Source organism: Tachyglossus aculeatus, chromosome 2, assembly GCF_015852505.1.
Source record: "Tachyglossus aculeatus isolate mTacAcu1 chromosome 2, mTacAcu1.pri, whole genome shotgun sequence".
NCBI classification, from domain to species: domain Eukaryota; kingdom Metazoa; phylum Chordata; class Mammalia; order Monotremata; family Tachyglossidae; genus Tachyglossus; species Tachyglossus aculeatus.
Genome location: NC_052067.1, coordinates 52,427,582 through 52,439,646, shown reverse-complemented (window position 1 = coordinate 52,439,646; position 12,065 = coordinate 52,427,582). Strand labels below are relative to the sequence as shown.

General features: G+C 46.0%; 1 protein-coding gene across 11 annotated transcripts in view; it reads right to left on the bottom strand.

The window, feature by feature from the left end:
• Positions 1-666: 666 nt before the first annotated feature.
• AFDN (afadin, adherens junction formation factor) overlaps positions 667-12,065 on the bottom strand; it is a 214,164-nt gene continuing 202,765 nt past the window's right edge. For 6 of the 11 annotated variants that reach the window (XM_038765860.1, XM_038765889.1, XM_038765903.1 and 3 more), the window contains 3 exons: positions 8,238-8,544; positions 4,324-4,396; positions 667-2,820 (listed from right to left, as the gene is read on the bottom strand). In XM_038765860.1, coding sequence (XP_038621788.1) covers positions 2,667-2,820; positions 4,324-4,396; positions 8,238-8,544 — 534 coding nt within the window. In that variant the 3' untranslated portion in view covers positions 667-2,666. Of the gene's footprint in view, positions 2,821-4,323; positions 4,397-8,012; positions 8,545-12,065 lie in introns of those variants that run through there. The other 5 variants (XM_038765910.1, XM_038765918.1, XM_038765931.1 and 2 more) reach the window with 3 other exon arrangements.

Sequence of the window (12,065 nt, the reverse complement as noted above, 5' to 3'; positions counted from 1 at the left end):
ATATGTACAAGTAAAATAAATAAATACAGTAATAAATATATACAAACATATATACATATATACAGGTGGTGTGGGGAAGGGAAGGAGGTAAGATGGGGGGGATGGAGAGGGGGACGAGGAGAAGAGTACTTTGTTGTACTTTCCCAAGTGCTTAGTCCAGTGCTCTGCACACAGTAAGCTCTCAATAAATACGATTGACTAAATGAATGAATGTGGGCAGAAAGGGAGAGGCAGGATTCAAAGCCGGGTCAGGTCTTCATTTCCACCACGACATTCCCTGGTTCGAGCCCTCCTGCTCTCTCTTCTGACCCATTTTCCCTCAAGAGATTTACTCTCCCCCCCCCCCCCAAGCCACCCCAACCCCCGGTCACTCACCTTCTTCAGAGCCTCCCAACACTCACCTCGGATCCTCTTGACACCTCCCGATTGTCCGCGGCTCCAGGGTTTCCGCTCTTCTGCTAGGCCTCACCCAGCCCCAGGTGTGTCCCCACATCCAGCCACGGAGACCGAGGCACCGCCCTCAAGGTCACTTGGAGGTGAGACACTGTGGGGTCAAAGGGCCGTGACCGGATCGTCACGGGGCACCTCGGGTAACCCCCAGGTCAAACTCTGGTGACCGGTTTGTGATTGGTGAAACCGGGAGGCAGGATTCCGAGTCAAAGCAAATACTCTTAAATACATACAAATTTATTAAAAATACGTTACAAGTGAAGTACAGTAGAAATGGGAAACTACAGCAGTTTGGATGGGTTTTTTTTTTTCCAGAATAAAGCACAAACAATTATGAAACGCACTTTTACGCCTATTCACATTTGAGCTAAATGCCTACTGGTGGCCTAAAAGGTTTGGTATACGTACACAAGTCTGACATTTTCACGTGTGTGTGTGTGTGTATTGCTAAGCCTTTTCCCAGACTCTAGCAGGAATAATAACTTATCCTCAGTTTTTCATTTTCCCTTAAGAAAAAGTGTTAGTGTTGTCACCGCCAGGCTGTCAACTCAAGATAACCAGAGACGCCTGCTTTTCCTGATTTACAGACTGAACTAGCAAGCAAATCCTTCATCAACACTTTGAACCAGTTCAACACCCTACTTCATACTGAACAGGTGAAACGGTAAAAGCACACTTTCAAATAGGAGTTCTCAAATCTGTAAAAAAATATTTACACCCAAATCTTCATTCAGTTTCATTTATTTATCATACAACTCTTATTAAAAGTGATTTCTTTACTAAGGCAGTGAGTCTCTCTAACCTTTTGGAAGTGTGCCTATCTCCTCAATATATATTTATAAGAGAACAATATGGTACAGAAAAGTCATCTAAAACCCACGCCAGGGTTTTGTCAAATAGAAAATCAGTTTGAAATCACAACAAGATAGCATTTTAATATCATACCATGACAGACAAACTCTGAGGTCCTTATTTCCCATCATCAGCCATACATGCCTGGCTGAAGAAATGACAGTGGTGAAAAAAATGTTGATTTCAAATTAAATAAGGCTATCAATGTGGAAAAAAATAGTCTGAACTGCCAAAAAAAAAAAGAAATATAGCTATTTACATTAAGTAAAACATTGGACCTAGATGCCACATAGTTTCAGATAGCTGTCAGATAGTTTCACCACCACTTCCATCTCTGGGTGGGAAACGGTCGCTATTTTAATCAGCACAAAAACAAATCCTTCTCCCTTCCATTAATTTCCTCTCCTTAGGAACCCCCTTGCGAGCAATTCACACTTTCTTCCCTGTCATTCTTTTCTTGTCCTCAGAAAGTACAGCCCTCAGGTGATAATGTCCCCTGTTCTCAGCCCTACTGGAAAATTTCAAAGCATGTTTCAGAAGGCAAATTTTGGTCTAAATCGAAAGACGGCATTTATTCCTCAATGATCCAGGCTCATCAGAATACTAACCCACTCCCGAGATTTACCTCCACAGTTTTCTTCCGACCCCTGTATAACGCACACTTTGTGCCTCCCTTAACAGTCCCTCTTCTCCACAATAGAGAGTAGGTGAGATAGCCCTCAGCATGACACCCGTTTTCAACAGGACCACAGCTCTGCAGTGCAAGAGGACCAGTAGAAAATCCAACACAAGCTATGCCTCAGTGTGTCCAAACAGCAACCCCCACAACTCCCACGACCGTGACAGGTGATAAAGTAGCCATTAATTCACCACGCCCCCATCCTCCGCTTCCCCGGGGAGAGGACGGACTCTCTGAGAAATTCACTTGCAAGCACGAACAGATGAAGCACAGGGTAGTTTGGGCAGTTCAAGCTATTCCCAAGGTCTGCTCAGCGGTTGAAACAAAGTGTAAGAGACCAGGGAAGACCTTCCCTTTGACATGTGCTACGTGGTCAATTACAGAAAGAAAAAAAAAATTAACTCCTACAACAAATAAAAATAGACAGTTACCTTCATGTGATTCAGATCATTAAAATATATTTTTACAGCACTTGATAAAGTAAGCAACCAGCTTTCTTGGTATTGCAGCATTGCCAATTCTCCATAATAATCTCAGAAACAGAGGAATGCTAAAATCGCTTCCATACCGCCCCGCGCCCACCTCCTGCCTTTCCTCTTTCCCATTCCTTCCCACTCCCCGAAATCCTTTAACTGAATCCACTTTCGGGGACCTCCAATAAGGTGCTTCGTCCCCCGCCCCGGCCTTATTTTGTGTTCAGTTCATTTTCCAGTTCTGTCAATTTCCTAGAGGCTTTGACTTTGTTAGACACATCCTGGCCCTGTGAAAAGAGACGCTGGCGTTCCTTGAAGGTCAAGTTTTCAGGGGCTCCGGCAATTCCCGGTAAATCTGCCTCTTGGCTGAATGAGAAAAAACAAAAACCATTTGAAGGGTTACCGAGCCCCGGCTTTTACTCCCGCTGGTGGCCTGGGGGAAAGCCCTGTTAGGGCCAGGGGACTGCGTCTAATTCCCCATCCTGTGTATTCTCTCCTGCTACTTAGTACAGTACTCAGCACGTGTTAAGCACTTCATCTGTGCTATCACTAATACTAATGAGCACGGCTCTGGGAAGCAGGAGACCTGGGTTCCAGGGCCGATCCGGCCTCCTGGGGCTGCGCCATCGGCGGTGAAGGTGTCGGAGGAAAAGAAGCCGGGCCCAGCTGGGACGCTGAGCTGGCCAGCTGCCCAGCCCACAGTGTTGTCTAGTGGTTAGAGCCTGTACCTGGGACTCAGAAGGACCTGGGTTCCCATCCCAGCTCCACCACCAGTCTGCTTGGTGACTCGGGCCAAGCCACTTGGCTTCTCTGGGCCTTGGTTAATAATAATAATAATAATAACAACAATGGTATTTGTTAAGCGCTTACTATGTGCCAAGCAATGTTCTATGCGCTGGGACAGACACAAAGGTAATCCGTTTGTCCCACGTGGGGTTCACAGTCTTAATCCCCATTTTACAGACGAGCTAACTGAGGCACAGAGAAGTGGACTGACTTGCCGAAGGTCACACAGCAGACAAGAGGTGGAGCTGGGATTAGAACCCACGACCTCCGACTCCCAAGCCCGTGCTCTTGCCACTGAGCCACGCTGATGATCTCATCTGGAAAACGGGGATTAAGACTGTGAACCCCACGTGGGGCAGGGACTGTGTCCTACCTGATAAGCTTGTGTACAGTGCTTGGTACGTAGTAAGTCCTTAATAAATGCCATAAAATCCCCCACCTCTGCCCTGCCCCTTTATGATGCCACATAAACCATCCCTGTGCCTTGAAGACCTTTGCAGTGGGCTGCCCGCCTACCAGCCCATTGCATTCCTAGTCCCAGGGACAAGAGGTGCGAGGGAAGCCAGGTATGCTTGGTCCTAGCTCTCAAGGCTGACCTGATAGGACTTTCCTGCTGGGAGACCCCATCAGATCTCACTTCTCCAGCCTGAAACTCAGAACTGACTTTGGATTCCTTCCCGACTGCCATGGGAACCCCCTCCTTTTCTTGGGCACAAGACTGTGCCAGGATTCATTTTTTAAAGTATCAAAGGAACCAGGAGCCAAAGCCACCATCACGACACTGCGATGATGCCCACATTTTAGTCGGCTAGGACTTACTTCGTGGGCCTCATTCACTGATTCATTCAATTCAATCCTATTTCTGGAGCGCTTACTGTGTGCAGAGCACTGAACAAAGCGCTTGGGAGAGCACAATATAACAACTGACACAATGCCTGCCCACAACAAGTCTCGACAGAAATCTCCAGAGAACAGAATTCACTGCCCTCCTTGAGAGAAGGGAGAGGGTTGATTTTAGGGACTCGATCGGTTAATTAGTCCTAAATAAAGTGACCATTTCGAAGAAGCTTGATTTGATTTTACCTCTTAGACCGCCTCTCCCTCGGATCCCGAAAAATCTCATGGGCTCCAGTCAATCCAGCGTAAGAATTTGGTCCTTTAGCCGAGAAAGATAATAATGAAAAAAGAAAACACTTAAAATACTTTCGCTCAAGTTCACCGTTGATTTTCGCAACAAAGATGCAGTGCCCTTAGCAATCAAGCCTGCAATTACTTCCCCTAGAGAGCTTACCATGGAGAAGGCCACGGCTAAAGCCTTCAAAAACTCAGGCTCTGGAATTCACCTCCTGGAAGAGTTTGAGTCTTTGCGCCCAAGGGAATGCTTCACTAGGAACATTCACCTCTCGTTGTGGGCAAGGACTGTCCAGTGACAGTCCCTGCCTGTCACTGTTTATTGTTGAATTGGTCTTTCCCAAGTGTTCAGTGCAATGTCCTGCACACATTAAGTGCTTAATAAATACAATTGAATGAATGAATGAATGAATAGTAGCTCCCAGGGGCTCGTTGCAGGTAAAATACACGGGCCCATTCATCCCAATTAATGGCATTGTTTGATCTCTTGAAGTAAAGGCAAAATCTTTTTTTTTCCAATACACATAAACCATGACCTTGTGAGAATGGGACAATCTTCCTACAATGTCACGCACAGGTTAAGAAGCCCCAAATAGTAAAACGACCTGTGATCGAATGATATGGTTTGGAAGATTTCCTAGAAAGCTTGCAGCAGGGATCTTCTAAAAGAATACAAGAATTGGCCTTCATATAAACAGATTACACACTCCCAGGTTATTGTATTCTAATGCAGCCAAGAGGTTCCACAGATAAAATAAAAATACACAAAAAGTCTCCCACTGGTAGTGGAAAACGAAAAAAAAAATGTCCAACTTGAGGACTACCAGGGCTGAGAATAGTTTTCCGTGGTTTTAAAGCAGTTTTGACCAGAGCAAAGGCTTGGGAGGCAGAAGGACGCGGGTTCTAAACCTGACTCTGCCACTTGTCGGCCATGTGACCTTGGACAAGTCACTTCACAGCTCAGTGCCTCAGTTCCCTCATCTGTAAAATGGGGATTAAGGCTATAAGCCCCACGTGGGACAGGGAGTGCTTTGCTCATATCTACCCTAGTGCTTAGTTCAGGGGCTGTGAACTAAGTAAGTGCTTAACAGACACCACAGTTATCATCATTACAATCGTTGGCTGCAAGAGGGTCAAATGTGATGACCAACCAGTTCCCATCAGTCCCGCATTAAAAACTTAGGATGAAAAGTACTGGACTCAACATATGGATCCGCCTGTCTGATCCGCCTTTACTTCACAAGAACGCTGACGTGTGGCATCGTATACGATGTCCACACAATCCGCTCTCCTTCATTAACTGGCCATTAATAGTGGCCGTCCAACATCCCACTCGATATTCGGCACTGCATCTTTTTTCCGACTGAGTTTATCGCACACAATTTGTCTAGAAAGCATTCGCCGCCGAAGGCCCAAAAGACTAAAAACGGACTCGTTTTCAATTTGGAAAGTTATGCAAATTGTAGGTTAATTAGCGCTAATGTACACGTCAGTCGCGAGACGGCGTGCCCGGCCCATTTGGTTTTGGCGATTTAGTTTTCGGTCCTGTGAGCCTTCATGCAGAAGTGAGAGCTGCTTCTTCCACTGATACAAATCTCTGCCTTCAATCACCGGCATTTTCAAGGCTTTGATACAGGCCTGAGTTTTAAGATGATCAGATAGGAGAGATTATCACTGTCCACACTCCAATATGTTTGAAAACCAATTTGTATCGTCATCCGGTCGGCCAAACCAGTGGAAGCAGGGGAAGGGGTGCAGTGTGCGGGAAGCGTGCTTTATAGAGGGCATGCTCTGGACAGAAAGGACAGTTATAAAGTACAGTAATGGAATCACATTAGTGAGATGGAGAGATGACAAGCTGCAGAACAGATCCTGCTCTTGGTGCAAATAGCTTTGGATTTCTCCCGAGCGGTCTTCAAGGACGCTCACGCAACTGGGCGCAAGGCTGTAACTTGCTCCCGAAGGTGCCATTTTTATGTGTGGAAAAAAAATAAAGATTTCAGTGGTGGCCGAAAGCCGATCCGGGGAGACATCGGCCCACTGGGTTGCCCCGTCAGCACCAAAATCCCCTGCTATACCTGCCTAGATTTTAAAATCTGGAAGACCCTGGAGGTACGTTGTGTTCGATTGACTTTCAGGCTCTCGTACCAAACTATCACAAATTCAAGGGGATATTTCTTTGGGGTCTGGTAACTATATTCTCCCACGGTGACTCAACAGATACATGACTCAAATTAAATCCTGAGCAAACTCAATAGGCGATCTGGAGGGGAGGATGAATTCCTCCAGGGTTGAGCTGTTAAATTAGTGGGCGTCGGGCTGAAAAACCACTTCCAAATGAATTGTAGTTGGAGCTGTCAAAATACAGAGGAAAATGTAAAACGCTTCATTCTGAAAGGAAGGCCTTAACTTTTCTCCATCATTTACTGTCTTATGAAGCCTTTACGTTGGGCCCTAAAATCTTTGGCACTGTTTAGAATTTAGAAAAATCCACACCCCCGGTCAACACCTATGACACTCGTTTGACTGGAGAAAGATTACCTTAATAACTCCAGTTTCCTTTTATCAATCAAAGGTAACTTACTGAGAGCTTTATTATGGGCGGAACACCACACCAAGCGCTCGGGAGAGTACCAAAGGCTAAGCCGCTACTCTCCACCATTCTGATTTGGAGCCAGATTTCCAAGACCATCCCATTATGCCCTCTCTTCAAAACCTAGCACCAAAAAATAGGTTTCCTAAAGCTTCCGGGTCGGAAGAGAGGGGCAAAAGACTGTGGTGCTCTGCAGCTGACGTAGCGGGTTATAATTAAGGCACAACTACATTTCCACTACGCGTTCACTACCAGGATGGTGGTAAACTGACAGTGAACGGAGGTTGGGGAGAGAGAAATGAGACACGAGGAACGTACGTTAAGGGACGGGAGGAGGAAGAAAAGTGGAACAATGATGAAACTCGAGGTTCTCTGATTCCCCTGTCATGAGGTAGTCTGCACTCGACTGGTGAAAGAATCACTAATTTTGGACTTCTTAACCGAGGGCTCAACAGGCCCATCCACGTGTCTTATATGGGTCTTCCTATTCTGCAGGAGCTTTCAAAAGTGTACAGAAAGGGTCCCTTAAAAAGCCATTTGCACACAGCATTCAGTTTACAACGGAGTCCGCCCACCCGACCCCATCAAGCCGGCGTGAAGGCCAAAGCTCAATCCCTCAAGCTAAACAGCAAACAGAAACGACCCTTTTCGGCTTATTAAAATGCATGGAAAAAAGCGTGAGTTCAACCAACAACAACAGTCACTTGAAGAGGCGGAGAATGACAGCCAAGACCAACAGTACTTCGGATTGATTGGAAAATTACTGAAGAGGATTGATTGTTGTCATTTCGTGAGAGGAGGAGTTTTGGAAAGGATCAGAGAAATCAAAGAGAATTGAAACGTTTTAAAAAAGGAGGATTCGCGTGGACTTTACAATCAAAGTTAGAGGGAGACCACCATGCCTAGATCAGTGATCGAGTGAAATCAATATGACCAAAGTGAGTGATTTATCTAGTTCCTACAGGATCAGTGGGAAGGGTGCAGATAGATTTCAACTACGGAGAGGAGAAGAAGGTTTGAATTTCATTCGCCGTGTTTCGAGCTCTACCTTTGGAGTAGCTGGGATGGAAGGAACTTGGTTTTTTTGGTGGGGGCGGGGGGTGGCCTGTTTTGGAAGCAGTACTGTTGGCATTGACCGAAGGCGGCCGGAATGAGGCGGAAAGAAAGATGCCATCCGAGACTGGGCGTGGCTGGCAGCGGGGCTGCTGTGGCTTAAGGACGGCAGGAGGAAGGTCACCGTAAGATTTTCTTGTGCCGGAGTACTTATCCTGACCTGCTAGACTGGAATCCTCCTCCTCCTCCTCCTCCTCATCATCATCATCATCATTGTACGCAACAAACTTGGCAGTATAGATCGTGTCAGGGGAGAGGACCTGTGTTTTGAGGTAAGAGGTGTTTCGTTGAGGTGGGGGAGGAGGAGCATTAGCTGCAGGGGGTGGGGGCGGGAGCTCATAATCCCGTGGAAGTGGAGGCCTGTACAGACCGGGCTCGTCAGCTTCCAGCAACCTCCGTTCTGCCTCATCGTGCTGTCTACGCCTTTCTGCTTCCAACCGGGTGTAATACCCTTCTTCCTGTCGCCTCTGTAGGCCGGGGAGAAACAAAAAGTGCAGAGATCAGGCAGAGAAAGGGTTAGAACATGACGGCGCCTCCCCCACACCCTCAGCTCGTGCCCTTTCCAACCCCAACGAGGCATTCCCTTGGGAGGGGGTGGTTTCTCTAAGATGGTCCCGGACCAGCCTCGGGCATAGCCCCAAGGGACCGGAGATCTCCTCTCAGGAGCCGCTACGAAAAAATACGGGCTGTGTCTACGCAACCACGTGAGCTGGGAGGGTAGAGGTACAAACCCAACAGAGATGTGGGCAGACAGGGCTCCTCTCTCCAGGTTACTTCCAGTTCTGATGATTTTATTTTCCACAGTGATTACCTTTAGGGGGGGGGCTGATCCATAATTCCACTTTGTAGGTCGTTACCTAGAGACCGTTTCTTGGGAAAACAGGGAGATCGACTTACCTGCTGGAGACTTCCAAAATCAACCTGTGTACAATCAGGTCTATGTGCAGCCCTTTATGAGGCACAAACTTCAAAGGTGTATGAACCAGAAAGACTTTTTTCAATTAGGGACTGCAGAAGAGTCATGTTTGGGCTCAACTGTTGCAAAAACATCAGGCTTATCTAGTTTATATGGACTCTCTCTTCCCCTCGGTTCTCTCAAGGGGATGAAGAAAATGTCTTCTTAATTTCTATTTCAAAGCATACTGAATTCCCTTAACAGAGCCAGAGACTGAAAGAGAGGTGTTAATGAGAGGTAGAAGACATGTAGGGCGGCTGAGAGACGTTGCACTTAAGAAACACATTTGCCAAATGACAGCTGAGCTGGGGAATGATGGGGTAAAGAACAACAAACCGTTGTCAACAAACCGTGAGGCCCATTTTCCAATTAAAAGATAAAAAGCACCATTCTCTTAAGGATAGGTAAAAGGACAGGAGAAATAAAGGAGCCTGAATGGGATCTGGATCGAGAGAGATGTTTTCCAAATTTATTCCGCCAAGGACGTCTAGAAGCACGGAGGTTTTTTAGAACCCCACCCCACCCCCAGGCATCTGGATAATGTTTCTAACTTGCATTTTGACTTTTAAAAAACCTTTTCCCCGCTCCTCACATACCTCAGCCAGTGCTTAACAGCTGGGAACCGCTAGGTTTGGAGGCAGTGTGACTTAATCCCTACCCAAACGCCCTCACTAGCCACCTCGCACATAGCAAAACCTTCTGCCTCTGAGGGTTTAGAGAACTTTCTGAGTTTCACGTTGAGAAATACTGATTGATCCAAAGGCGCTGACTCCTACTTGGTTGGAAACATAACCAAGTTTGGGGAATCCTGTCCCTTCTGTGAGAGCGGCCTTGGAGATTTTGCAGCTAGAGGTCTTCAATGACCCCCTCCCCGCTTCAACCCTCGGGGATAACCTATCTCTCATGAGCCAATATAGCTCATTATCTACTTTGAAAGAGATGGTTTTCATCCTAGTTTTTCTAGGTTTTCTTCTACACGGTGAGCCCGTTGTTGGGTAGGGACCGTCTCTATATATTGTATAAACTCTATATATAGTACAACTTGTAGTTCGCAAGCGCTTAGTACAGTGCTCTGCACACAGTAAGCGCTCAATACATACGATTTAATGAATGAATGAATCTTGGCAGGTTTCAAGTAGAATAACTAGCGGATCGGATAAAATCGATTAAACTACAATTTTATCAGAGAAAAAATCTTCAAAAAAGCCCAAGTCTTGACTTATCCCTAACACCCAACACCTGTTCTTTCCATCCAACTTTCTGATCATTTTGCCTAAGCTAACTTCAAAAGTCGATAACACTATATGACTCAGGGAGAACGAATTCCCCAGCAGACATTAGCTCTAACCTAGTTCAGACCGTTTACTTAGAGAATATCGGCCATCTACATCCTGTTTCAGTCACCCTTCAAAAAGAATAGAGGCAACTAATAAAATTCCCACTACACTCGACCAACCTGTCTGGTTTAAGAAGCCACCTCAGGAAATCCAACACCCGGAGACCTGAATAGATAAACCGGCTCCTATCCTAATTCTCTTATCGTCACGGAGTTCGAGACCTTTTTTGCTAAAACCACAAACTGCTCTCCGCTGATCCCTTAGAACTGTGCAATATGGAACTTCAAAGTAGCCTAGTCTTTGGGAAACTGCAAAATGCTTTCAAGGCATTTTTGTTAATACAGCCAAGCAAGCCCTTAACCAACTAACTGGAGAAATTCTCCTTTCCAATCGGCTAGGAGGGAACGATAACATGGTGGGGTAGTGAGCCCGCTGATGGTTTCAACAGCTCTTGATAGCTGCATTCTTTTGTTCCAGAGCTCTCAGGCGGTCAATCCATTCCAACTTTGCGGTCTGGAAGGCCCTGGTCATTAAGGCTCTTGGCGAACCTCCAAAATGCAGTTTAGATGCAGCACAAAATACAATCATTACATTGGGTGGTTGGTAAAGCTCTGAGGGATGGTCCTTTGAGCACTTCCTCCCATCTAGTTTTTAATTACGTCTGAAAGTGAGCCTTCTAGACTTTTAACTCTTCAGACTGGTTCAGAGTCTATGTTGAATTTTCTATTGGCCTCACTCCTCTGGACTAATGGAGACTTAATTGACCACGGGCGTTCTCTACCTTTGTGCCAGAGTTAGAATTTCTCCGCAGACCGTATCCAAGCAGAACAATGGGCCAGAGAGACAGGCTTTATTCAGACCAAATTAAATAGTCTGTATGTTACATTCAGTAAATAGTTCTCAGTAAAATGACGAGGGGCTTGATTTTTCTGGGATTTGGTCCTCACAAGCATAGGGCACAAGAGGACCAAGATTCTGTGGCTACTGTAATCCTCTCAAATCCTGACAAGATCAATCTTCTAAAACTCATTTTCACATCTAGATCCATGGCCAAGTGCCACTAAAGTGAAACAGTGCATGTCTGGCAATCACTAACGTTTGCTTCTGACTGTGGTAAATGCCTCTCAAAAAACACCCTTTAGAAGCTTCTTGCCCTTGACCTTGCCCTAAATGGTCGTCCTACCCTGTATAGAACGAGGTCTCCAGCACTGGCTGGAATTGAATAAACCTGGTGAATAAATCTTTTGCAAGTTTTTAATGTTCAGGAAGCCTCACTTCTTTCCCCCCATCCGATCCCAACGGAAAAGTTCAACGGATCAAGCTTAAACAGACATCCCCTCAAAGAATGTGCTTGCCAAAATGTCAGATGAGGCACATCCTCCCCGATGAAATGGCCCTGTCCACAGAGGTCCCCGGCTAAACGGTATAAACTAGAGTTCGGATGGTTGGGCAAGACCAAGCTCAAGGAAATAAAAGAGGCAGGAAAAGAAACAGGAGTTCGGAAGAGAGAGAGATGGGGCCACCACAGGGTCAAGTTTTTTGTTTGTTTGTTTGTTTTTCTGTCCGTTAGCAAAAGTTGGGGTATCCAGGCCCTGTTCTGTCTTGTGCCGCTCAGGGGTATGTGATTTCTATCTCACTTTGCCCAGGCCAAATAATTAAGTTCAGATTAAGTAGGTAAAATTCTTGCTTTCCTCAG